This window comes from Pecten maximus, chromosome 16 (genome assembly GCF_902652985.1).
Source record: "Pecten maximus chromosome 16, xPecMax1.1, whole genome shotgun sequence".
NCBI classification, from domain to species: Eukaryota; Metazoa; Mollusca; class Bivalvia; order Pectinida; family Pectinidae; genus Pecten; species Pecten maximus.
The window spans coordinates 18,211,165-18,236,719 of NC_047030.1; the positions used below are offsets into that span (position 1 = coordinate 18,211,165).

General features: G+C 37.0%; 1 protein-coding gene and 1 long non-coding RNA gene across 3 annotated transcripts; one reads left to right on the plus strand and one right to left on the minus strand.

Moving 5' to 3' along the window:
* Positions 1 to 223: 223 nt before the first annotated feature.
* LOC117345365 (beta-microseminoprotein-like) lies at positions 224 to 3,521 on the minus strand. Its single transcript, XM_033908439.1, has 3 exons — positions 3,160 to 3,521; positions 1,049 to 1,166; positions 224 to 418 (listed from the first exon to the last, which is right to left on the minus strand). Exons 1-3 carry the CDS (start codon positions 3,239 to 3,241, stop codon positions 292 to 294), a joined length of 327 nt encoding a protein of 108 aa, XP_033764330.1. The 5' UTR covers positions 3,242 to 3,521; the 3' UTR covers positions 224 to 291.
* Positions 3,522 to 13,888: 10,367 nt separating this feature from the next.
* Positions 13,889 to 25,555, plus strand: LOC117344870. 2 transcript variants are annotated; one of them, XR_004536275.1, is made up of 3 exons: positions 13,889 to 14,028; positions 21,235 to 21,322; positions 25,387 to 25,555. It is a non-coding gene; the product is annotated as an uncharacterized LOC117344870 (long non-coding RNA). The 2 variants fall into 2 exon arrangements; XR_004536274.1 differs by lacking the exon at positions 13,889 to 14,028 and adding an exon at positions 19,808 to 19,970.

The following is a 25,555-nucleotide window of genomic DNA, read 5'->3' on the forward strand; positions in this document are numbered from 1 at the left end:
ACCTAAGGAAATGGAATATTTCGAAATCAGATCGTGATATCGACCACCAAACTTCCTAATGGTCTTCATCAACCCTGCACCACTCAGATCCCTGTGTTGTTAATGTCTCCTTCAGTAGTCACGGAAATCGTGAAATTGTAAACAAAATAATTGTTTATGAGATTCAAGATCACATCAACGTTACTTGATATTGTTAAAGGAAACAAAACCAACATATTGAAAGTTTGATATTAAAACAAATAGTTTAATGAATAATTTTGAACATGTGTGAATTTGTAAATCACCCGACAATCACCCGACAATGGAGAATTGACAAGGCTGTAAATGGTTTTGGGAGCTTACGATTTTGAAATCACATCCATCTTTTAGCATAAAACAGCCATCAGGTAGGGAAAACACGCCAGCTGCGTGACCAAAACTGAAAAAATATATAATTGATTTTTATTGAGAGTATTTTCTGAAATGTCAAAATTATATCGTATCTAGTATACTAATAATATTTTTATATACCCCTTCAGCCGTCTAAAACCGTCAAAAATTATTTCCCTTGAATGTTGGGTCTTAAGCAACCAGCCAAAGGATTCACGTTGGCGTTGGTTTTATATTAACACTGGATAAACAGGACACGAGGACAGGTTATGAAGGTCTAGCCTTTCTTTCTCATTACGTTATATGATGATAATTGTATTTGGAATACCACGATTAGTAAACATTCTGATGCTTTAGTCCTTTTTAACACGTGTAACATTGTGAAATCAATGACTCCCCTGAATATCTTCAATATAGTTGAATGCCCTGAGTATTTGAAAATCCCTGATACTTATTCAATATAGTTTAATGTGTTCATTTATCTAAAAATCCCTGATTGTTTTAATATGGTTCAATTTCTTGAAATATTTTTAAATGCCTGAAGCTTTTTATTGGTTGAATGTCTTAAACCCTCTTCAAAATCCATGGATTTGTTACTTATGTTGCATGTGTTGAATTATCTAAAAAAATCCCTAAAACCTTAAGGATTTTATATGTAGATTATTCGAACAACACTTACCCACAGCACTGCATGCTGCTATCTGTACCACAGCTGCACGACATGCAACTGTCCATGTCCCTGTAGGTATCGCCCGCCGCAATGTGATGTCCTCTATAGGTACACCCGGCACCATCGGCTGTGATACACACAAAAGTCTTATTGTTACTATGATGAACATAACAATATATATGGTAGAGCAGTTACTATGGTGACCATTACAATATATATGGTAGAGCAGTTACTATGGTGACCATTACAATATATATGGTAGAGCAGTTACTATGGTAACCATTAAAATATATATGGTAGAGCAGTTACTATGGTGACCATTACAATATATATGGTAGAGAAGTTACTATGGTAACCATTAAAATATATATGGTAGAGAAGTTACTATGGTGAACATTGCAATATATATGGTAGAGATGTTACTATGGTGAACATTGCAATATATATGGTAGAGCAGTTTCTATGGTGACCATTACAATATATATGGTGGAGCAGTTACTATGGTAACCATTAAAATATATATGGTAGAGCAGTTACTATGGTGACCATTACAATATATATGGTAGAGCAGTTACTATGGTGACCATTATAATATATATGGTCGAGCAGTTACTATGGTAACCATTAAAATATATATGGTAGAGCAGTTACTATGGAAACCATTAAAATATATATGGTAAAGCAGTTACTATGGTAACCATTAAAATATATATGGTAGAGCAGTTACTATGGTGACCATTACAATATATATGGTAGAGCAGTTACTATGGTAACCATTAAAATATATATGGTAGAGCAGTTACTATGGTGACCATTACAATATATATGGTAGAGCAGTTACTATGGTGACCATTAAAATATATATGGTAGAGCAGTTACTATGGTAACCATTAAAATATATATGGTAGAGCAGTTACTATGGTGACCATTACAATATATATGGTAGAGCAGTTACTATGGTAACCATTAAAATATATATGGTAGAGCAGTTACTATGGTAACCATTAAAATCTATATGGTAGAGCAGTTACTATGGTGACCATTACAATATATATGGTAGAGCAGTTACTATGGTAACCATTAAAATATATATGGTAGAGCAGTTACTATGGTGACCATTATAATATATATGGTTGAGCAGTTACTATGGTGAACATTGCAATATATATGGTAGAGCAGTTACTATGGTGACCAGTACAATATATATGGTATAGCAGTTACTATGGTAACCATTACAATATATATGGTAGAGCAATTACTATAGTGACCATTACAATATATATGGTAGAGCAGTTACTATGGTAACCATTAAAATATATATGGTAGAGCAGTTACTACGGTAACCATTAAAATATATATGGTAGAGCAGTTACTATAGTGACCATTACAATGTATATGGTAGAGCAGTTACTATGGTAACCATTAAAATATATATGGTAGAGCAGTTACTATGGTAACCATTAAAATATATATGGTAGAGCAGTTACTATGGTAACCATTAAAATATATATGGTAGAGCAGTTACTATGGTGACCATTACAATTTATATGGTAGAGCAGTTACTATGGTAACCATTAAAATATATATGGTAGAGCAGTTACTATGGTAACCATTAAAATATATATGGTAGAGCAGTTACTATGGTAACCATTAAAATATATATGGTAGAGCAGTTACTATGGTGACCATTACAATTTATATGGTAGAGCAGTTACTATGGTAACCATTAAAATATATATGGTAGAGCAGTTACTATGGTAACCATTAAAATATATATGGTAGAGCAGTTACTATGGCGGCCATTACAATATACATTGTATATGGGTACAGTAGACGTCACTCAGGTGATCATTACATATGGTGAGCAAACGGTCTGTCGTCCAATTTTCCTACTACCAGTAAATGTTTTAACGGATTTTCCAGTAAGCCTGCTGTGTGACAAATACGTCACATCTGGTAAGGAAGAATATGACTGGATAATTCCATTGTCAGCAATAAATAGTCCTGATGGATATGCAGATTGTAACTAAGTTTTCATAACTGAATGATATATCCATGGTAACATATTGGAAGGATTATATATTTGAAGTTGAATTATTAAAACAGAGTAAAACACTTACGGCCAGGGAGGGCCAACATACAGGAGGATTCCACTCTCATGGACATGGCACAAACTAACGCAATAATCCAAAGAGCCGACATGTTTAAGATGTCTGAATATCGCCGCTGCCTCCTGATCCACGCCAAAATAGACAGATAAGCTTTGTTTGCCACACTAGCCCTAAAGATAAGATAAAAGGATTGGTGATCACACCATTTTTCACTAACTGACCCTGTCTGTGTAGTATTTGGTTTTGATATTTTAAACCGAGTGTCATTGCCCTACGAATTTACAATAGTCGTCCATCTCAAACACTACTACGCCATTTCGCTATTTTCCAAGTTCTTCGGGCGACAAAGGGGGACGCATGTTCACAATATTGATAATGGCGATATGGCGGGTGTACCCTCCTCCATTCCATCTTCGATACTCCGGGGGTTATGTTCACTTTCCCTCACTGTACCCCATTCTCGATACTCCGGGGTTTCAGTTCACTTTCCCTCATTGTGCCCCATTCTCGATACTCCAGGGATCACGTTCACTTTCCCTCACTGTGCCCCATTCTCGATACTCCAGGGATCACGTTCACTTTCCCTCACTGTGCCCCATTCTCGATACTCCAGGGATCACGTTCACTTTCCCTCACTGTACCCCATTCTCGATACTCCAGGGATCAAGTTCACTTTCCCTCACTGTACCCCATCCTCGATACTACAGGGATCACGTAAACTTTCCCTCACTGTACCCCATTCACGAAACTCCGGGGGTCACGTTAACTTTCCCTCATTGTGCCCCATTCTCGATACTCTAGGGATCACGTTCACTTTCGCTTACTGTGCCCCATTCTCGATACTCTAGGGATCACGTTCACTTTCCCTCACTGTGCCCCATCCTCGATACTCCAGGGGTCACGTTCACTTTCGGTTACTGTACCCCATTCTCGATACTCCAGGGATCACGTTCACTTTCCCTCACTGTGCCCCATTCACGATACTCCAGGGGTCACGTTCACTTTCCCTCACTGTGCCCCACCCTCGATACTCCGGGAGTCACGTTCACTTTCCCTCACTGTACCCCATTCTCGATACTCTAGGGATCACCTTCACTTTCGCTTACTGTGCCCCATTCTCGATACTCTAGGGATCACGTTCACTTTCCCTCACTGTATCGAAGGCACACACGACTAGCTGTTAACATATTCGAACCCAGCCAATGTAACCGGATGGTGACCTCGACCTTTGACGGAAATCAGATGAACGAACTAGAGGACGAAAAGACACGGACAACAACTCTCCGAGAGCACAGGCCTACATGGCGAGAGAGGACTCGACCCTGTCAAATCACTTCATCTCACTGAAGTCTACGTCATCCCATTTCTACTTAATTCTCATTTCTACTTTATTGTTATTTCTACTATATTCTCATTTCTACTTAATTCTCATTTCTACTATATTGTTATTTCTACTATTTGAAATAGAAATAAGCTTACCTTACAAAAACTAGAATTATCTCTAAAGAAGTATGTAAAACACATTGTATCACTCGTCACAACAACTTCAGATGATGTTGTCTACATCTTGAGTGGATATCTACATGTTGAAGTAAACAAACGCAAACATGCCATTGGTCTGCTTAAATCTATGCTCCGTCTTGGCGGCTACGCAATAGAAAACACCTTACATAAAGTATCTTATTAAAATACAACCTAGCATCTGCTGAAAAAAACTACTTATGTTGATAGGCGAATGAATTCCAGTATCAACAAAGCTTTGAAAGCCAAAATCATTAACTTCAATCATATGTAAAACAACCTTAGACATATCAACCTCATCACTCTGCTCAAGTCAAAGGGAGCCCACAAGTATTGCTGTAAAACTCTCCAAACGGGCAAATTTTAAACAAAATTAACTTTCACCATTTTTCACCACAGTATAAGAGAAAAAACGAGACTACCCTTCACTTCCTATACACTGTTCAATTATCTATTCAATTCAACAACAGATATTAGGGATACGCCATAGCGGGGACGTACAGAAGCGTATTAGGCTCACATTGGAATATGTTTTTTCTTGCATGCGAAAATATCTTATCTGGCTGCCGCTACTTAGTATTTGATAAAATGTTTTCGCATGCAAGAAAATCATATTCTGATGTGAGCCTAATACGCTTCCGTAGGGACGACTGATGGAATAATAGTTGATTTTTTTCAGAAGATTCTCGACTCAAGAGTGTCGACCAGTGAGGAGGAAGAAAGACATGTTTTTTAATATCATTCCAGTAGACTCTGCTACATTCTTCGTGTAGAACGATATATGACACTCTCCCTTATACCTAGACGGCGTAGATAAAATCCACACTTTTCACATTCATCCTTTTCATTGAATCCGTTGTCGTATTAAATTCCGCTTTAACGATATAATTTTGATATTTTCAAATGGAACAGATCGCGTGCGGAGAGCAAACAGGTACACGTGTGTTCGCTGTCATCAAGACAGTTTTACCGATATATCCAACATACATATGTACCATTGAAACTTCCTCGATCGCTGTTGCCGCCAGGGTCTTAGGCAGTAGATAGATTAGCATTAACATGCGACCGACCAGAAATTCGGAGACAGCGATTACACAATCTAATTTATAATGACAGTTTATCGCGGACTAAGATAGTACATGTTTTTGTTGACGGAAATTTCACAACGCAAAGATATCGTGATGAAATTCTTACGCTAATTCGCTGTATGCATTTCTTAAAATCGACGGATTCATCAACTGGACAATACGCTCTGTCACAACGCGAGATGTTGTTAACCTTTCCTCCAAAGCTAGAAAGCTAGAACTTAATGTGTTGGGTGAATTTACTTTGCTTTCAGAGTTGTCTCCAGTTGAACATTTATAGTAGTCACATGAACGCCGACAAGACGCCGACACGCACTAACACTAAAATGAACCGAAATAGCCAACAGGACGACAGCCATTCCTGAGGGTTCATTCATGTTATACAGGTGTTTTAATAGTGACGTCATCGCGCCAGTCAAGCTGTATCAAAATAACGTCTACATAATAAAAATCGCGTGATATCAGATACAGGGAAATGGTACAGACTACAGATATGTTAACAGACTTTGGTATATCACAGACAGTGTTGGATCTTAAAGCTCTGTCACGTCCTAGACTGGTTATGATATACGAATCTAAAGAAAAGGTTGCAAAATATATACACCTAAGATATGTTTCATTACAGATGAAATTTCATAAACTAGTATCGTTTCGTCATTGTGTCAGCATGCATACTTGTATTTTACAAGAATAAATAATAAGTAAATGAATAAATAAATAAATAAATAAATGAACAAATAAATATATAAATAAATAAATAAATAAATAAATAAATGGAAAAATGAATAAAAATATGTTTTAGCATTAGATATTATCATTTTGACTCAGCATCAAAACAAATAACTGCATTACAGGTGAGAATTGTTGTCATAGTATTATAACATACCAACCCAGTAGTATTACGTACATTAAAGATTTAGCGCGATGCTATATTATAAAGTAAAGAATGGCCGTTTATTCAGATTCATTCTCATGTCATCAGCGGTCTAAGATGACCGGACACTTGGCGCTGCTCGATACGTTAGTGATGGTGTTAACTGGAAATAATTTAATCTGTGACGCCTGAACAAACAAAAGATAGAACAGAACAACACTTTTATCTCGTACCACGTGACTGCCTTTGGTGATTGTGACGATCTATGACCTTTGACATGTGTACACATATTTATCGTTAACGATTGAAACTGTGAACGTCGTGTTTATCAGAATTAAACAAAATCAAATTCATCCTACACATCAGCACTGTTAATTTATTTTAACACAAAGTTAGGTAAGCAAACGCTTAATGATCGTTTTTTGCTTTGTTTTTGTTTTTATAAACATGAATGATTGTAAGAATGACTCAAAGATGAATTTCATTTAAATATGAATTATGTATACAGTAAATGATGTCATAACAGCATCATTCTACTGTTTCGTCCTTTTACGACTCCTAAGTAACTCAAACACAAATACCACAGCAACTCGTTAGTAATGATAGGGACATCATACAGCTGCTACATCCTTCTAAGACTCGTCAGTGATGAAAGGGACATCATATAGCTGTTACGTCTTTCTAAGACTCGTTATAGTAATGAAAGAGACATCATACAGTTGTTTCGTCCTTCTAGAACTCATCAGTGATGCTAGGGACACCATACAGCTGTTTCGTCCTTCTAGGACTCGTCAGTGATGTTAGGGACATCATACAGCTGTTTCGTCCTTCTAAGACTCATTAGTAATGATAGGGACATCATACAGCTGTTTCGTCCTTCTAACACTCGTTAGTAATGATAGTGACATCATACAGCTGTTTCGTTCTTCTAGAACTCATCAGTGATGCTAGGGACACCATACAGCTGTTTCGTCCTTCTAGTTCTCGTCAGTGATGTTAGGGACATCATACAGCTGTTTCGTCCTTCTAGGACTCGTCAGCGATGTTAGGGACACCATACAGCTGTTTCGTCCTCCTTCTAGAACTCATCAGTGATGCTAGGGACACCACACAGCTGTTTCGTCCTTCTAAGACTCGTTAGTAATGATAGGGACATCATACAGCTGTTTCGTCCTTCTAGAACTCTTCAGTGATGCTAGGGACACCATACAGCTGTTTTGTCCTTCTAGGACTCGTCTGTGATGTTAGGGACATCATACAGCTGTTTCGTCTTTCTAAGACTCGTTAGTAATGATAGGGACATCATACAGCTGTTTCGTCCTTCTAGAACTCATCAGTGATGCTAGGGACACCATACAGCTGTTTCGTCCTTCTAGGACTCGTCAGTGATGTTAGGGACATCATACAGCTGTTTCGTCCTTCTAAGACTCATTAGTAATGATAGGGACATCATACAGCTGTTTCGTCCTTCTAACACTCTTTAGTAATGATAGTGACATCATACAGCTGTTTCGTCCTTCTAGGACTCGTCAGTGATGTTAGGGACACCATACAGCTGTTTAGTCCTTCTAGGACTCGTCAGTGATGTTAGGGACACCATACAGCTGTTTAGTCCTTCTAGGACTCGTCAGTGATGTTAGGGACACCATACAGCTGTTTAGTCCTTCTAGGACTCGTCAGTGATGTTAGGGACATCATACAGCTGTTTCGTCATTCTAGAACTCATCAGTTATTATACGGACAGCTGTTTCAGGACTCGTGAGTGACGGTATGGACATCATACAGCAACTGTTTCGTCCTCCTAGGACTCGTCAGTGATTATAGGTAATCTCTTCAGTTCCAATCATGAAACAGGTGTTATGAGGAGGACCCCAATGCAGTCTGAGAGAGATTGGTTATAGGGACGTCATACAGATGTTTCAAAGTAACGGGAGCTTGAAGTAAGAAAAACGGAACTAGGAATTAGTTTTCAAATTCCTTAAAGAAAATATTCTACGTACTTTAACTCATTACAAGACCTGAATCTGAAAAGAAATGATATGTCAATGAGTGGAGGGACACTTATCGACAGGTATAAACTTTACGGGACTTGGTCTTTGCTCCCAGTTCCGTTTAAAATAAATGAAACTGGAAACCATTTCCAAGTTCCGTTTAAGTAAAAAGAACTAGGAACCAGTTCCGAGTTCCGTTTAAGATAACTAGGAACCAGTTCCGAGTTCCGTTTAAGAAAAATGGAACTGCAAAGTATTAGCTTTATGGGTTTTGGTCCCAGTTCCGAGTTCCGTTTTACTTAAACGGAACTCGGAACTCGGAACCAACTTCAGGCTCCAAAGTCACTTATTTCCATTCTCTGCCATACGCGTAGCTAGATTATTGTGTATGTGTACGCAGAGAAATGAAATGATGGGTGGATGGGAACCGTATTATCATATACAGTTAAGTGTGTGGACAATTTAAGCCTGTCATGTTTTCATGACGGCATGTGTAGGTAATTTATTTATATATTTAGGCATCAAAGTACAATTGTAGTTATAAAAGTTCCAGTAAAGTTGATTTGAATTTAATATAAATGATGCTTTCATCTGTACCGGTGGTCATAACATAGCACGACATGTGTTCTGTTTTGAATTAATAACGTTTATCATTATACTCAGATAGGGGTCAAATGCTTAAATACTAAGGAGCTGTGTTCATGTGAAAACCCAGGCAAGCCAGGAAAATCACACTTGGTCTCGTTTGGAGACGTTAATTTGACCACTGTTTAGCAGCCTTCATATATAAGGCAAAGGTTTCGTGACAGCGTTGGTGGTGTAAACCTACCGATTTAAAAATACATTAATTAACCAATTTCATCGAAGATCAGACAGCGGGTACATATGTAATATCAAAATTTGTACATTCGGAAATTAGATTTCGGTGTCTATCTGCGTTCAGAAAGCTGTGTTTCATTATATTCAATAACATTCCTTAGCATACGTATAGTAACGTTCATTCTACGTATGGAAGCAAATACTTTCCTTGAAAATATTAACTCATTTCTACATTTTACCAAATGTCTAGTAGTTAGGAAGATTCCAACAGTGAATTTTGTACTCTATGCGCATATATAACTCCGACCCAGTTCTTTAAGTTCATGTTTTATGAATTATTTTAAGATAACAGTAAGAAATATGTAAATCAGACTTCCCTGGTTTCCGGTTGTTGGTAGTCCTTTATAGGAATGGCACCAAAGGGAGGATGGAGGGCTAGATCAGACCCCAGAAAAAAATTAAACGTTACTATGCCCAAATTTTATATCATATTTAAATGAGCAATTTTAATATGTAAATGAGATATTATCTCCAATTTTCACGATTCTTTCATTCACTACATGTACGTTTAACAGTAGATGATAAAGGCGCTTATTTTATTTGAGAAAGTATCAGATTATTTTTTCTACAAGTTTCACGGAATTTATGTCTTGTGAAAAACGAACATACATATTTGAAAAAAAAAAATGTTTTCGTTGTGTATAATTATTATAATGGAATGAGTCAATTTATAATTTTATGTTGTATTGTGCTTCGGCATATCATCATGATAACATATCTTATATGAGACAATACATTTTTAAGGAATAGTAAGTCTAATAAAGCTATATAGTTTAAATTCAGAAAGGATCTGAATATAGTAGTTAAGATTGTCTGACATGTGTAAAGAGCTTTTCTGATATCCCTTTTAGGAGAGCTTAGCAAATAATTTGCTCTATTTTGAAGGTAAACCAATACCCAATAGACTGATTGATCAAGACAAGAGATCACAGAGGGCTTTTGACGTCCACAATTTTGAAGATTTTCTAAGAAATATTGATAACAAATTTCAGCTGTCAAAATCCAAGATGACCTCATAGCGGCCATTTTGTTTTCCACTATTCAACAAGGGATCCTTAACTTGGCCATTCACAACAAGGGGTCGAATTCATGTAAGTGATTTCACTAGAATAAGTGAGCGTTTACATTGTTATGCCTGCAGGTGGAGAAAGTCAAACCAAAAACAAGTTAATAAACATATAGTAGCATAAACTTACAACAAAATATTATCGAATTGTTATATTTCTTCTTTTAATTTTTCCTTAACTTAACATTTTGTATCAAAGCTCATTTTTAAGCTGGCGAAAAACGTTTAAGTCTATATTAAGTCTTTAAGTCTATATAAAGTTTATTAATATCTGACATCTTTTTTATTTGACAACTAATTTTGAAATCATTTGTATTTATTTTCATTTTCCCATATTTTGTGTTAACCGTTGGATATCAAAACTGATTTTTGTGTGTTATTTGGAATTTATTTCAACTTCTCATATATACATATATCTTGCAAATTTAATATACAAAATACATAAATTTGGTATTGATCTTTTATGACCTGAATGTTATAAAATGTTAACGTAAGCATTTTGCAATTCTGACAACCACCAGGGAGGTTTATTACATCAGGTGTACCATTTTGACTTGTTTCTGATACTGATGGTTCTTGCTGGTCGAGCTGAAATTTCTTCCAAATAAACATGTCTTCGGATTTTTCTTTGGCCCACTTTAACCGACCGATTGATTGCGTTCCCTGTTACGTAATGACTAGTTATATCGAGTGTTGAACCATCACCTAGGGACAGTATTCTTTTTTTTTCATATTTTTTGTTTGTTTGTTTGTTTGTTTGTTTGTTTTTTTAAACTGATGTGTACGCAACTGCGTCTTTGCGTATAGTCAGCTACGCGCCTGTCTGCATATCTGATCATTCTTATTTACTGAGCCACGACTGCCAGGATGGACACTCTTGGCTGTTTATTTGTGTATACTAATCTATTAAAATAGATAGGTTCTAGAAGGAAGAAAGAAACATATTGAGAGTGCAGTGTTATCTTTATTTTCACAATATTATCAGATCCAGTTCAGTCTGTGATCATATGTTAACACAATAATATCATTTTCCCAAGCCACATTTGTATTTTTCGTTTGTTTGTCTAGGGATGCCCTAATTTTGAAAATACCAATAACTTCTGTTGAACACCACACCCAGGAATATAATTTAGAACATTTTAACTGACTGGGTGAGATGTGTAAGGAAATAGAAACATAGCTATGAAACATGTGACACATGACACTACCTTCCGGAACGCCCGATACCTTTCTCCGTGTACATCTCAATGCTCTCCGCATAGATATATATTTTGTTGATATTTTGGCCTCGATTTAATTATGTTAATCCGGAATTACGGTTCCCATTCATACGTCGGTCTTCAATACATGATTTAATGAATTGGGAACAAAACTATGAAAACAATTGACCAATCTCAACGCACACAAAAAATAAAGCCGCATTTGCAAGCTACAAACACAAATATCAGACTGACTCAAACACAAATACTACAGTGACTCAAACACAAATATCACAGTAACTCAAACACAAATACTACAGTGACTCAAACACAAATACCACAGTGACTCAAACACAAATACCACAGTAACTCAAACACAAATACCACAGTGACTCAAACACAAATACTACAGTGACTCAAACACAAATATCACAGTAACTCAAACACAAATATCACAGTAACTCAAACACAAATACCACAGTAACTCAAACACAAATACTACAGTGACTCAAACACAAATATCACAGTAACTCAAACACATTTATCACAGTAACTCAAACACAAATACCACAGTGACTCAAACACAAATACAACAGTAACTCATACACAAATACCACAGTGACTCAAACACAAATACCACAGTAACTCAAACACAAATATCACAGTAACTCATACACAAATACCACAGTAACTCATACACAAATACAACAGTAACTCATATATAAATGCCACAGTGACTCAAACACAAATACCACAGTAACTCAAACACAAATACCACAGTAACTCATACACAAATACTACAGTAACTCATACACAAATACAACAGTAACTCATATATAAATGCCACAGTGACTCAAACACAAATACCACAGTAACTCAAACACAAATACCACAGTTACTCTTACACAAATACCACAGTGACTCAAACACAAATACCACAGTAACTCATACATAAATACTACAGTAACTCATACACAAATACCACAGTAACTCATACACAAATACCACAGTAACTCATACACAAATACCACAGTAACTCAAACATAAATACCACAGTAACTCAAACATAAATACCACAGTAACTCAAACATAAATACCACAGTAACTGAAATATGCATATTAAAATAACTTTTACAATTCACATTTACCGAATTTATTCAACATCCATCGGATAAACTTTACATATTCAGATGTTATGATTGTCATTTAAAGGTCGAATTGACAAGTTTTAAATATTAAAGACTGGCTTAGTGTTAAGATTCAGTGCGATCTATGCATGTCCATACTTACGTAACTCCAGAATCCAGGTAAACTTATAGTAGCGGAGTATAAAGTATCTAATACCAAGGGGCTATAATATGATAAATTTATATATCTAAAAAAGATAACAGAATATAGAAATATTAAAAACAAACTGTAATTCTCACGCAAAATCGACAAAACGAGGGTAAAATCGGAAGAAAGCTATACACGTGTAGGTGTTCCAAAGCTATACACGTGTAGGTGTTCCAAAGCTATACACGTGTAGGTGTTCCAAAGCTATACACGTGTAGGTGTTCCAAAGCTATACACGTGTAGGTGTTCTAAAGCTATACACGTGTAGGTGTTCCAAAGCTATACATGTGTAGGTGTTCAAAGCTATACATGTGTAGGTGTTCCAAAGCTATACATGTGTAGGTGTTCTAAAGCTATACATGTGTAGGTGTTCCAAAGCTATGCATGTGTAGGTGTTCCAACGCTATACAAGTGTAGGTGTTCCAAAGCTATACATGTGTAGGTGTTCAAAGCTATATATGTGTAGGTGTTCCAAAGCTATACATGTGTAGGTGTTCCAAAGCTATATATGTGTAGGTGTTCAAAGCTATATATGTGTAGGTGTTCCAAAGCTATATATGTGTAGGTGTTCCAAAGCTATACATGTGTAGGTGTTCCAAAGCTATATATGTGTAGGTGTTCCAAAACTATACACGTGTAGGTGTTCCGGTGGAGTAAGTGTCTTCTGTCGACGACATCCACCATCTGAAATGAAGAACAAAAGTTAGTGAATAGTACGCGTCGACGTTCTCTCTGTCACGTGAGTATCCCGTGCTGTGGTGATGGGTTTGATAGTGGTGATAGCGGGGATAACGGTGTGGTGTGGGTGTTATTGTGTATCATTGTTGAGGAAGACTAACTCACACAACAATCATTACAGTTTATAAACAAATGTGACATCGGATATATATACGCCTCTTACTCTCAATGGACCCAGCTGATGTTTGATGTAAGTAAGTCCTAACATCCATCGCGGAATTGTTTGATCCAGCATTTAATAGATAGATAGATAGAAAAGCAAGGTAAACTATTTACCATTTCAGCAAATTATATTTGTTTTTTATTTGTGGATATTGATGTCTTTCTCTAGATACAGGAAGAATGGTGAGTGATGTTATCTAGCGAAACAAATCAAAACCATACGTTAAACACAACAAGCCTAAGCGTCAACATCCTGATTACAATCCGAAGTTGTAATTTGTGAAAATGTTGTTATTCTGAATGTTGGCTGTGACAGGATCCCTGTCCATCCAGGAAGATCAGACTTTAGTAGTTGAGATGAAATATGTGCTATTTCCTGTAAATGTCGACACAACGCCATGCCCCGAGGGATCGGAGGGAGAGGATAGATGGGGTTACAAGGTTAACACTTAATGTTTTTGTACACTCTATGATCCATGTCCCATCTCCCCTCGCTTTCAGTCTCTTCGTGAGTTAAACTATTTGTGTGCGCAATTACTGATAATATAACTGTTTGAAGGCAGTTTGAATCTGTGTAAATAAAAAATCAACTTAATAATCACGTTATGATAAAATACTTAAGATAAACACACGATAAACGAGTGTATTTTAGCCAAGGATATCGTCTTGGGACACCCAACGAAAACATTTTAAGGATATTTATCTTGATTATTCGTAATGTTCTAAGGTAACCAATCATCAGGGGCAGGTTCAATAACTCGATACTGTGAAACAACATACAGATAGTGTTAATAAAGGTATTAATGGAATCAGTGATTCATATGACGTCGGGGGACCAAGGCTACATTTCGCTGTCTTTGCGTCAAACTACAATTATGGTCTTAATGTTAGGCTACAGGCCATTGTCTTAATGTCAGGCTACAGTCTATTGTCTTTATGTCAGCCTACAGTCTATTGTCTTTATGTCAGGCTACAGTCTATTGTCTTAATGTCAGGCTACAGTCTATTGTCTTTATGTCAGAATACAGTCCATTGTCTTTATGTCAGGCTACAGTCTATTGTCTTTATGTCAGACTACAGTCTATTGTCTTTATGTCAGACTACAGTCTATTGTCTTTATGTTAAACTACAGTCTATTGTCTTTATGTCAGGCTACAGTCCATTGTCTTTATGTCAGGCTACAGTCTATTGTCTTTATGTCAGACTACAGTCTATTGTCTTTATGTTAAACTACAGTCTATTGTCTTTATGTCAGGCTACAGTCCATTGTCTTTATGTCAGGCTACAGTCTATTGTTTGTATGCCAGGCTACAGTCTATTGTCTTTATGTCAGGCTACAGTCTATTGTCTTTATGTCAGGCTACAGTCTATTGTCTTAATGTCAGGCTACAGTCTATTGTCTTTATGTCAGGCTACAATCCATTGTCTTTATGTCAGGCTACAGTCTATTGTCTTTATGTCAGGCTACAGTCTATTGTCTTTATGTCAGGCTACAGTCTATTATCTTTATGTCAGGCTACAGTCCATTGTCTTTATGTCAGACTACAGTCTATTGTCTTAATGTCAGACTACAGTCCATTATTTGTATGCCAGGCTACAGTCTATTGTCTTTATGTCAGACTACAGTCTATTGTCTTTATGTCAGGCTACAGTCCATTGTCTTTATGTCAGACTACAGTCCATTGTCTTAATGTCAGACTACAGTCTATTGTCTTTATGTCAGGCTACAGGCTATTGTCTTAATGTCAGGCTACAGTCCATGGTCTTTATGTCAGGCTACAGTCTATTGTCTTTATGTCAAGCTACATTCTATTGTCTTTATGTCAGACTACAGTCTATTGTCTTTATGTCGGACTACAGTCTATTGTCTTTATGACAGGCTACAGTCTATTGTCTTAATGTCAGGCTACAATCTATTGTCTTTATGTCAGACTACAGTCTATTGTCTTAATGTTAGGCTACAGGCTATTGTCTTAATGTCAGACTACAGTCTATTGTCTTTATGTCAGGCTACAGTCTATTGTCTTTATGTCAGGCTACAGTCTATTGTCTTAATGTCAGGCTACAATCTATTGTCTTTATGTCAGAATACAGTCCATTGTCTTTATGACAGGCTACAGTCTATTGTCTTAATTTCAGACTACAGTCTATTGTCTTAATGTCGAACTAGAGTCTATTGTCTTTATGTTAGGCTACATGCTATTGTCTTTATGTCAGACTACAGTCTATTGTCTTTATGTTAAACTACAGTCCATTGTCTTTATGTCAGACTACAGTCTATTGTCTTTATGTCAGACTACAGTCTATTGTCTTTATGTCAGACTACAGTCTATTGTCTTTATGTCAGAATACAGTCCATTGTCTATATGTCAGGCTACAGTCTATTGTCTTTATGTCAGACTACAGTCTATTGTCTTTATGTCAGACTACAGTCTATTGTCTTTATGTCAGAATACAGTCCATTGTCTATATGTCAGGCTACAGTCTATTGTCTTTATGTCAGACTACAGTCTATTGTCTTTATGTCAGACTACAGTCTATTGTCTTTATGTCAGACTACAGTCTATTGTCTTTATGACAGGCTACAATCAGTCCATTGTCTTTATGTCAGACTACAGTCTATTGTCTTTATGTTAAACTACAGTCCATTGTCTTTATGTTAAACTACAGTCCATTGTCTTTATGTCAGACTACAGTCTATTGTCTTTATGTCAGACTACAGTCTATTGTCTTTATGTCAGACTACAGTCTATTGTCTTTATGTTAAACTATAGTCCATTGTCTTTATGTCAGACTACAGTCTATTGTCTTTATGTCAGACTACAGTCTATTGTCTTTATGTTAAACTACAGTCCATTGTCTTTATGTTAAACTATAGTCCATTGTCTTTATGTCAGGTTACAGTCCATTGACTTTATGACAGACTACAGTCTATTGTCTTTATGTCAGGCTACAGTCTATTGTCTTTATGTCAGAATACAGTCTATTGTCTTTATGTCAGACTACAGTCTATTGTCTTTATGTCAGACTACAGTCTATTGTCTTTATGTCAGACTACAGTCTAGTGTCTTTATGTCAGGCTACAGTCCATTGTCTTTATGTCAAACTACAGTCCATTGTCTTTATGTCAGTTAAAGTCAAATTGTCTCTGTAAAGACAAAGCGTCAACATAGTTTCCTGATATACACGATCACTTCATTGTCTTAACATCCGTAAAACAAAATATTGTCTTAGTTGCAGGAGAGGGTCATTATCTTATTGTCAGGAGAGGGTTATTATCTTATTGTCAGGAGAGGGTCATTATTTTATTATCAGGAGAGGGTTATTATATTATTGTCAGGAGAGGGTCATTATCTAATTGTCAGGAGAGGGTTATTATTTTATTGTCAGGAGAGAGTTATTATCTTATTGTCAGGAGAGGATTATTATCTTATTGTCAGGAGAGGGTCATTATCTAATTGTCAGGAGAGGGTTATTATCTTATTGTCAGGAGAGGGTTATTATCTTATTGTCAGGAGAGAGTTATTATCTTATTGTCAGGAGAGGGTTATTATCTAATTGTCAGGAGAGGGTTATTATCTAATTGTCAGGAGAGGGTTATTATCTAATTGTCAGGAGAGGGTTATTATCTTATTATCAGGAGAGGGTTATTATCTTATTGTCAGGAGAGGGTCATTATTTTATTATCAGGAGAGGGTTATTATATTATTGTCAGGAGAGGGTCATTATCTAATTGTCAGGAGAGGGTTATTATTTTATTGTCAGGAGAGAGTTGTTATCTTATTGTCAGGAGAGGATTATTATCTTATTGTCAGGAGAGGGTCATTATCTAATTGTCAGGAGAGGGTTATTATCTTATTGTCAGGAGAGGGTTATTATCTTATTGTCAGGAGAGAGTTATTATCTTATTGTCAGGAGAGGGTTATTATCTAATTGTCAGGAGAGGGTCATTATTTTATTATCAGGAGAGGGTTATTATATTATTGTCAGGAGAGGGTCATTATCTTATTGTCAGGAGAGGGTCATTATCTAATTGTCAGGAGAGGGTCATTATCTAATTGTCAGGAGAGGGTCATTATTTTATTATCAGGAGAGGGTTATTATATTATTGTCAGGAGAGGGTAATTATCTAATTGTCAGGAGAGGGTTATTAATTTATTGTCAGGAGAGGGTTATTATCTTATTGTCAGGAGAGAGTCATTACCTTATTGTCAGGAGAGGGTTATTATTTTATTGTCAGGAGAGGGTTATTATCTAATTGTCAGGAGAGGGTTATTATCTAATTGTCAGGAGAGGGTTATTATCTAATTGTCAGGAGAGGGTTATTATCTTATTGTCAGGAAAGGGTTATTATCTTATTGTCAGGAGAGGGTCATTATCTTATTGTCAGGAGAGAGTTATTATCTTATTGTCAGGAGAGGGTTATTATCTTATTGTCAGGAGAGGGTTATTATCTTATTGTCAGGAGAGGGTTATTATCTAATTGTCAGGAGAGGGTCATTATCTAATTGTCAGGAGAGGGTTATTATTTTATTGTCAGGAGAGGGTCATTATTTTATTATCAGGAGAGGGTTATTATATTATTGTCAGGAGAGGGTCATTATCTTATTGTCAGGAGAGGGTCATTATTTTATTGTCATGAGAGGGTCATTATCTAATTGTCAGGAGAGGGTTATTATTTTGTCAGGAGAGGGTCATTATCTTATTGTCAGGAGAGGGTTATTATCTTCTTGTCAGGAGAGAGTTATTATCTTATTGTCAGGAGAGGGTCATTATCTTATTGTCAGGAGAGGGTCATTATTTTATTGTCAGGAGAGGGTTATTATCTTATTGTCAGGAGAGGGTTATTATATTATTGTCAGGAGAGGGTCATTATCTTATTGTCAGGAGAGGGTTATTATCTTATTGTCAGGAGAGGGTCATTATCTTATTGTCAGGAGAGGGTTATTATCTTATTGTCAGGAGAGGGTTATTATCTTATTGTCAGGAGAGGGTTATTATTTTATTGTCAGGAGAGGGTTATTATCTTATTGTCAGGAGAGGGTCATTATCCTATTGTCTGGAGAGGGTTATTATATTATTGTCAGGAGAGGGTCATTATCTTATTGTCAGGAGAGGGTTATTATCTTATTGTCAGGAGAGGGTTATTGTCTTATTGTCAGGAGAGGGTTATTATTTTATTGTCAGGAGAGGGTTATTATCTAGTTGTCAGGAGAGGGTCATTATCTAATTGTCAGGAGAGGGTCATTATCTTATTGTCAGGAGAGGGTCATTATCTTATTGTCAGGAGAGGGTTATTATCTTATTGTCAGGAGAGGGTTATTGTCTTATTGTCAGGAGAGGGTTATTGTCTTATTGTCAGGAGAGGGTTATTGTCTTATTGTCAGGAGAGGGTTATTATCTTATTGTCAGGAGAGGGTAATTATCTTATTGTCAGGAGAGGGTTATTATCTTATTGTCAGGAGAGGGTTATTATCTTATTGTCCTTGCGGGGAAACAATATCTTGTCTATATTGTCTTAACACGAGACGCGAAATCTACAACTTACAATAAATCTCCAGATATAGTTAGTTAGAAGACTGTACGGGGTAGACTGACTTTGTACTCTGTACTATGAGTAAGATGCACATTGGACCTATTTTGTATACAGTATACAATAGAGTCCCGACACATTCCCTATGTGTGTAAGATATAGGTAGGTAATTATAGTCGATCAACTTGAGCGCCATTTCCTTTCATCATCTAGTCATCATCATTTTAGGTCAAAGGCCTACATGCGGAACGCCTCTTCGTTTACCGCTCGGTTTAATTGATGTTAACATTCGCCACACATATTTATGCAGTGAGTGTCTTGTCCACGCCGAGATCCTGGACACATTCAAGCACACTCGACTGTGATATCCCCGGAGACACCGGAAGATGTCGATTTGGACATTAATTAACATGTTATTGGGTTCCCATAGACCTACGGTAAGAAAACTTACATATTAGGTATAAATATATATTATATATACGGAAATATTTGCATGTTTCCCGTTAACATTTAATCCCTGTTAAATCAAAGTGTACCACATTGAAATGGTATATTGTGACGTCCCTAGAGTTTTAGCGTACTCATTAAATTTTAACAGTCATACCGCAGTGACGAGTTGGCACACCATTTTATTTCTTTTATTCGAGTATTTTCGTATGAGTATATAGAGGATATCTAACAGTGTCTTCAGTAATACCAAATATATTTTACGAGTGGGGCTAATATTTTGATATTTTTCACTCGTGCGCATGATATTTTTCACTAATTTTTGATATTTCACTGGTAAAAATGTAATAAATATAACCGTTTAGAGGCCAAACACCTTTTTGCATTTGTGTGCTACTCTTTATATAGTAATATCTACAAAAACAACCTTATGTATTGGATTTGTTGCCAATCGAACAGAAAAAAAAATGGATCTAGACTCTTTAGATCGCGTATTTTCTGCCAAAGCGACAGTGACAATTTCTTATTAATAGTGGAATAGGTTCAAAACACAGGGACTTGACACGATTTTGGTTTGTTTTTGTTTAACTTCCTATAAACAGCCAGGGTCATTTAATGACGTGCCAGGTTTTGGAGGTGGAGGAAAGCCGGAGTACCCGGAGAAAAACCACCAGCCTACGGTCAGTACCTGGTAACTGCCTCACGTAGGTTTCGAACTCGCAACCCAGAGGTGGAGGGATAGTGTTAAAGTGTCTGGACCTGGACACCTTAACAACTCGGCCACCGCGGCCCCCCATTCACATATTTATGTGAGAGTTTGGATCGTGGTTTAGAATTCGTGCCGTGTCCCTGTACTTTAAGATATACCGATACACGAGTCTATGACGTCACAAATTCTCTATATGTTTCCGGGGTTAAAGCACTCTCTACCTCGATTAATGTTTTAAGACAATGTTTCACGGAGAAAGCCAAATGGAGTCACGTGGGTCTGTTAACGAGCATTCTTTTAGGACCAAATTGTAATGTTATTGTTTTGCACTGAATTAGATATTTAACAAATATTGTAGCGGACACTTTTAATATTCATAATTAAGGGAGTCTTTTTTTTTTTTTTTTTTTTTTAAACAATTATGCCTGATAATGTATACAAACAATTATTTTTACAGCTATAACAAAATAGGTATTCATTGTAGACATAGTGTCATCATTAAATTTACGGGCAACAGCTAAAATTATTTTGCCTTCTATTTTTAGATACATGTTTGGTTGTTGGGATATCTGATGTGGTTGACTAGCGCCAGGTTGTGAGGAGTTCTTCAGATTCATTAACCTACACGTACAGGTAAGCTATCAGGGTGATGGTACAGACAGGTAACTCATCAGGTATGTATTACGTGCATGTAAGTCATAATTAATCACCCAAATAAGTGACCCTCTCGGAAAGTGCGTCGACGCAATTAATCAATAAACCTAATACATTAAACTCGAGTAACCCATGTTTCGTCACCACTTATTGCAATAATGTAAAAAATAATCAAACTATTAGCTGCTTACTCTGTACAAGTTGTTTTCGATGACTACTTTTTTCGCGGTTTGCTTAAAACGTAGTCTTGCGGTGTTCGTGGAAATCGCGAAATAAATTCTAGCATAATTTTGGTACATGTATACAAGTACATGTATTTCAATTTTACTGTCAGATATCTCTAGTTAACTCTATCCTAGAAAATTGAATCTCTCGGAAATGAGGACCTGAACAAGTTCATAACTATGGCAGTTTGCCGTCCTCTGTTGGTAACATTGATATCTATATTTAGAAATCAATATACCTATCACCTAGTATGTAACATCAATGTTCCAACAGGGATGTAATACGGATATTTAAACAAGGATATCATTGATATTACGGTTCGAAAGCCGAAGATGTGTCATGACAATGAGCTTGCAATATGGCGCTTCAGTCGGCCTCACTCAAATAGACGATGTCATATAGACACTGTAAAGCGGTCCACGAATCTGCCTCCCTCGCACAGTTTTGTGTATACGTTTAAGAACGTAACCAATCGGCCACATTTAACAGATATAATGTCCATTATGTAAGAAGCTGAAGAAAAAAAGACCATTTCAAGTGGAAATAAGATAACCCTTTTAAAATGTAAAAAACTGCCGGAAATGTGTACTACAAATAAGTATTACCGGTTTCGTTATTGTTTACATATAGAACCACTGGTATCAGGTAACGGACCTGGTACATTGAACATGGGAGTAAAATAGCCGCAGTTGTCAAGGAAGTGGAACTGTACAAGGAAGTAAACAGCAATTCTGATACATGTAGGTCGAGGATGCTGTTAAAATCACAAACAAGTGCATAATACCGGGAAATAAACGGTAATTTTAAACATGTGTACTGCGGTTGATACGACTACGTATAATCCTACATACATAAGTACATCCCTCAAAACTGGACATAGTATATACCAGAACTATGGACATGGTAAAACTTATTTTACCGAGAGGGTCATACTACATACCAGGTCTATGGACATGGTAAAACCCATTTTACCGAGGGGATCATACTACATACCAGGTCTATGGACAGGGTAAAACCCATTTTACCGAGGGGATCATACTACATACCAGGTCTATGGACATGGTAAAACTCATTTTACCGAGGGGATCATACTACATACCAGGTCTATGGACAGGGTAAAACCCATTTTACCGAGGGGATCATACTACATACCAGGTCTATGGACATGGTAAAACTCATTTTACCGAGGGGATCATACTACATACCAGGTCTATGGACAGGGTGAAACCCATTTTACCGAGGGGATCATACTACATACCAGGTCTATGGACATGGTAAAACTCATTTTACCGAGGGGATCATACTACATACCAGGTCTATGGACAGGGTAAAACCCATTTTACCGAGGGGATCATACTACATACCAGGTCCATGGACAGGGTAAAACCCATTTTACCGAGGGGATCATACTACATACCAGGTCCATGGACAGGGTAAAACCCATTTTACCGAGGGGATCATACAACATACCAGGTCTATGGACATGGTAAAACTTATTTTACCGAGGGGATCATACTACATACCAGGTCTATGGACAGGGTAAAACTCATTTTACCGAGGGGATCATACTACATACCAGGTCTATGGACATGGTAAAACTCATTTTACCGAGGGAATCATACTACATACCAGGTCTATGGACACGGTAAAACCCATTTTACCGAGGGGATCATACTACATACCAGGTCTATGGACAGGGTAAAACTCATTTTACCGAGGGGATCATACTACATACCAGGTCTATGGACAGGGTAAAACCCATTTTACCGAGGGGATCATCCTACATACCAGGTCTATGGACAGGGTAAAACCCATTTTACCGAGAGGATCATCCTACATACCAGGTCTATGGACAGGGTAAAACCCATTTTACCGAGGGGATCATACTACATACCAGGTCTATGGACAGGGTAAAACTCATTTTACCGAAGGGATCATACTACATACCAGGTCTATGGACATGGTAAAACCCATTTTACCGAGGGGGTCATACAACATACCAGGTCTATGGACAGGGTAAAACCCATTTTACCGAGGGGATCATACAACATACCAGGTCCATGGACAGGGTAAAACTCATTTTACCGAAGGGATCATACTACATACCAGGTCTATGGACATGGTAAAACCCATTTTACCGAGGGGATCATACAACATACCAGGTCCATGGACAGGGTAAAACTTATTTTACCGAGGGGATCATACTACATACCAGATCTATGGACAGGGTAAAACCCATTTTACCGAGGGGATCATACAACATACCAGGTCCATGGACAGGGTAAAACTCATTTTACCGAAGGGATCATACTACATACCAGGTCTATGGACATGGTAAAACCCATTTTACCGAGGGGATCATACTACATACCAGGTCTATGGACATGGTAAAACTCATTTTACCGAGGGGATCATACAACATACCAGGTCTATGGACATGGTAAAACCCATTTTACCGAGGGGATCATACAACATACCAGGTCTATGGACACGGTAAAACCCATTTTACCGAGGGGATCATACTACATACCAGGTCTATGGACATGGTAAAACTCATTTTACCGAGGGGATCATACTACATACCAGGTCTATGGATATTATAAAACTCATTTTACCGAGGGGATCATACTACATACCAGGTCTATGGATATTATAAAACCCATTTTACCGAGGGGATCATACTACATACCAGGTCTATGGACATGGTAAAACTCATTTTACCGAGGGGATCATACAACATACCAGGTCTATGGACATGGTAAAACCCATTTTACCGAGGGGATCATACAACATACCAGGTCTATGGACACGGTAAAACCCATTTTACCGAGGGGATCATACTACATACCAGGTCTATGGACATGGTAAAACTCATTTTACCGAGGGGATCATACTACATACCAGGTCTATGGATATTATAAAACTCATTTTACCGAGGGGATCATACTACATACCAGGTCTATGGATATTATAAAACCCATTTTACCGAGGGGATCATACTACATACCAGGTCTATGGACATGGTAAAACTCATTTTACCGAGGGGATCATACAACATACCAGGTCTATGGACATGGTAAAACCCATTTTACCGAGGGGATCATACAACATACCAGGTCTATGGACAGGGTAAAACCCATTTTACCGAGGGGATCATACAACATACCAGGTCTATGGACAGGGTAAAACCCATTTTACCGAGAGGATCATACAACATACCAGGTCTATGGACAGGGTAAAACCCATTTTACCGAGGGGATCATACAACATACCAGGTCTATGGACAGGGTAAAACTCATTTTACCGAGGGGATCATAATAAATACCCGAATTTATAAAATGTATCATATTAAGGCGACCGATGGAAGAGTCACCAAAGTACAGTTTTATCTAGCACTGCCAATAACGAGTAACAGATGGAAATCCTCAATTACCTATACAATCATGTAGTGAAAATCCCACTAAATTTGTTGCACTCGCAGGCATATAATTGTAGGAACGAGGTAATTTACAGCCTGAAGTTGAATAATGTTAAATATAATGCTATAGAAACAAGCAGATGTTAAGTTTACATTTTACAGAACATTTCACAGCTAAGCTGCTCCTCTGTGCATATTAACTCAGTAACGTTCTACTGTAAACATTGGGTCTAGTTATTATGAGTTCGTTAGAACTGAGGAGAGTGGGCTGATATTCAGTTATTGTATATGTATTATCATCAAATTACTTATATAACTAGAATTGTGCAGCAAATATTTGAATTGAACTGAAAAAATTCGTGACTTTTAAATAACATTTCCTTAACATATCATTTTAAAGGTATCCTATGACCAAATCAATTTACCAGACCTGATGTGGCGCTGGTCACCTTGGAATTGATTTACAGACATATGTAACTGCCATATTTAAGTTGGAATGACCAGTATACATTGTGTTCCTGAGATCTATAGAAAAATAGTGATGTGTCAACACAAGAAGACTGCTTGTA

What these genes read in the sequence shown, in the direction of transcription:
- LOC117345365 (XM_033908439.1), bottom strand. Translation starts at nt 3,241, where the DNA reads ATGTCGGCTCTTTGGATTATTGCGTTAGTTTGTGCCATGTCCATGAGA. An exon ending in TATGTTGGCCCTCCCTGGCC is followed by an intron (nt 1,167 to 3,159) that starts GTAAGTGTTTTA and finishes TGTGTATCACAG; the next exon opens with CCGATGGTGCCGGGTGTACC. An exon ending in AGCAGCATGCAGTGCTGTGG is followed by an intron (nt 419 to 1,048) that starts GTAAGTGTTGTT and finishes ATATTTTTTCAG; the next exon opens with TTTTGGTCACGCAGCTGGCG.